Here is a 1,132-nt window from a genome sequence, read left to right as displayed (position 1 = left end):
AACTTAAAAGTTCCAACTTATTTTGGGAAGAAAACCTTCACCGGAGTAGTATATCTGATCCCAACTTCAATCTCTTAGTCTTTCAGATGTCAGTCCAGCATCGTAATTCATACTTCACATAACCAAAGAACTTATGACTTGGAAATATTGGATGAGATATAGTAGCCTCTGGCAGATGATTGATAATTTATCGGATTACTCAATTATGATCGTTGACCTGGATTTCTACTAAATGCAGGTGAAGTCGGTTAAAGTTAAACCTGGAAAGCACACAGACAATGGATGTGGCATTGATGGTGAATTATTCCCCTTAAACGGGCAAGTGATCTGTTCATTACTTCCGGAGCAGTGCAGACTTATCGGCCGCTCTCCATGTTCTCACAAGTGATTGCTGCAGCTTCTTTTTCATCTTTAAGATTTCTTTGCAGCTTCTAGGATGCTCTATTACGCATATCGTGGTGCCAAATGATGATGAGGCGGTAGTTTAGTCGGAGATTTCATTCACCTAGTCTGGTGATCCCACCTTACCCGTTTGTTTTTCTTTTTTTTTTTTTTGACACAGTGTTGAGGTCCCTGTAAATTTTTTGTCGATGTTTTTGTTGCTTCATTCTTTCTAATTTGACTCCCATTATATATTACATGTATCCAGCCAGTTGCTGCGCATATGCTACTGTGTCCAAACTGGCTTTGTATTGGATGTAGTCCTGTGGATCCTTTTATCTCATGTATTGTATATCAGTTTGGTTCAGATTTCCGACTTCTTTAGCCTTTTGAGTTTTCATTTCTAAAAGTTTGGTGGTTGGATTGAACAACGTTGCTCTATGTTTGGTTCAAAAACTGGGATTTATAAGTTGAAATATCCAATATTACTGGCACTCAAAATCTACCCTACTTAGATCCACCAACTGGATGACTAAACACTATGTACTGAACAACACTCCATGATCGTGTAATTTAAATTCTTATTGTTATTTTATTTAAAAGTAATAAAATAATGAATTATTGTGAGGTTATATATGAACCAAAAAGCATATTGATAGAATTAATTAGCTAAAAAAATAATTATTTATGAAAAAAATAAAGATAATCAAAAGCATTTTAATAAATCCATATCTTGTCAATTAAATTGGTA

General features: G+C 34.9%; 1 protein-coding gene across 1 annotated transcript in view; it reads left to right on the top strand.

Annotated features, from left to right (window-relative positions):
* The window catches only part of LOC105172189 (sphingoid long-chain bases kinase 1), a gene marked incomplete in the record, with an annotated part of 12,321 nt that extends 11,564 nt beyond the window's left edge, over positions 1–757 (top strand). Inside the window, 1 exon segment of the mRNA XM_011093552.2 lies at positions 239–757. Within this exon segment, the coding sequence (XP_011091854.1) occupies positions 239–388 (150 nt within the window).

The sequence above is a fragment of the Sesamum indicum genome, linkage group LG10 (genome assembly GCF_000512975.1).
Source record: "Sesamum indicum cultivar Zhongzhi No. 13 linkage group LG10, S_indicum_v1.0, whole genome shotgun sequence".
Taxonomy (NCBI): Eukaryota; Viridiplantae; Streptophyta; class Magnoliopsida; order Lamiales; family Pedaliaceae; genus Sesamum; species Sesamum indicum.
The sequence above is the reverse complement of the archived record's forward strand: the minus strand, read 5'-3'. Positions and strand labels throughout refer to the sequence as shown.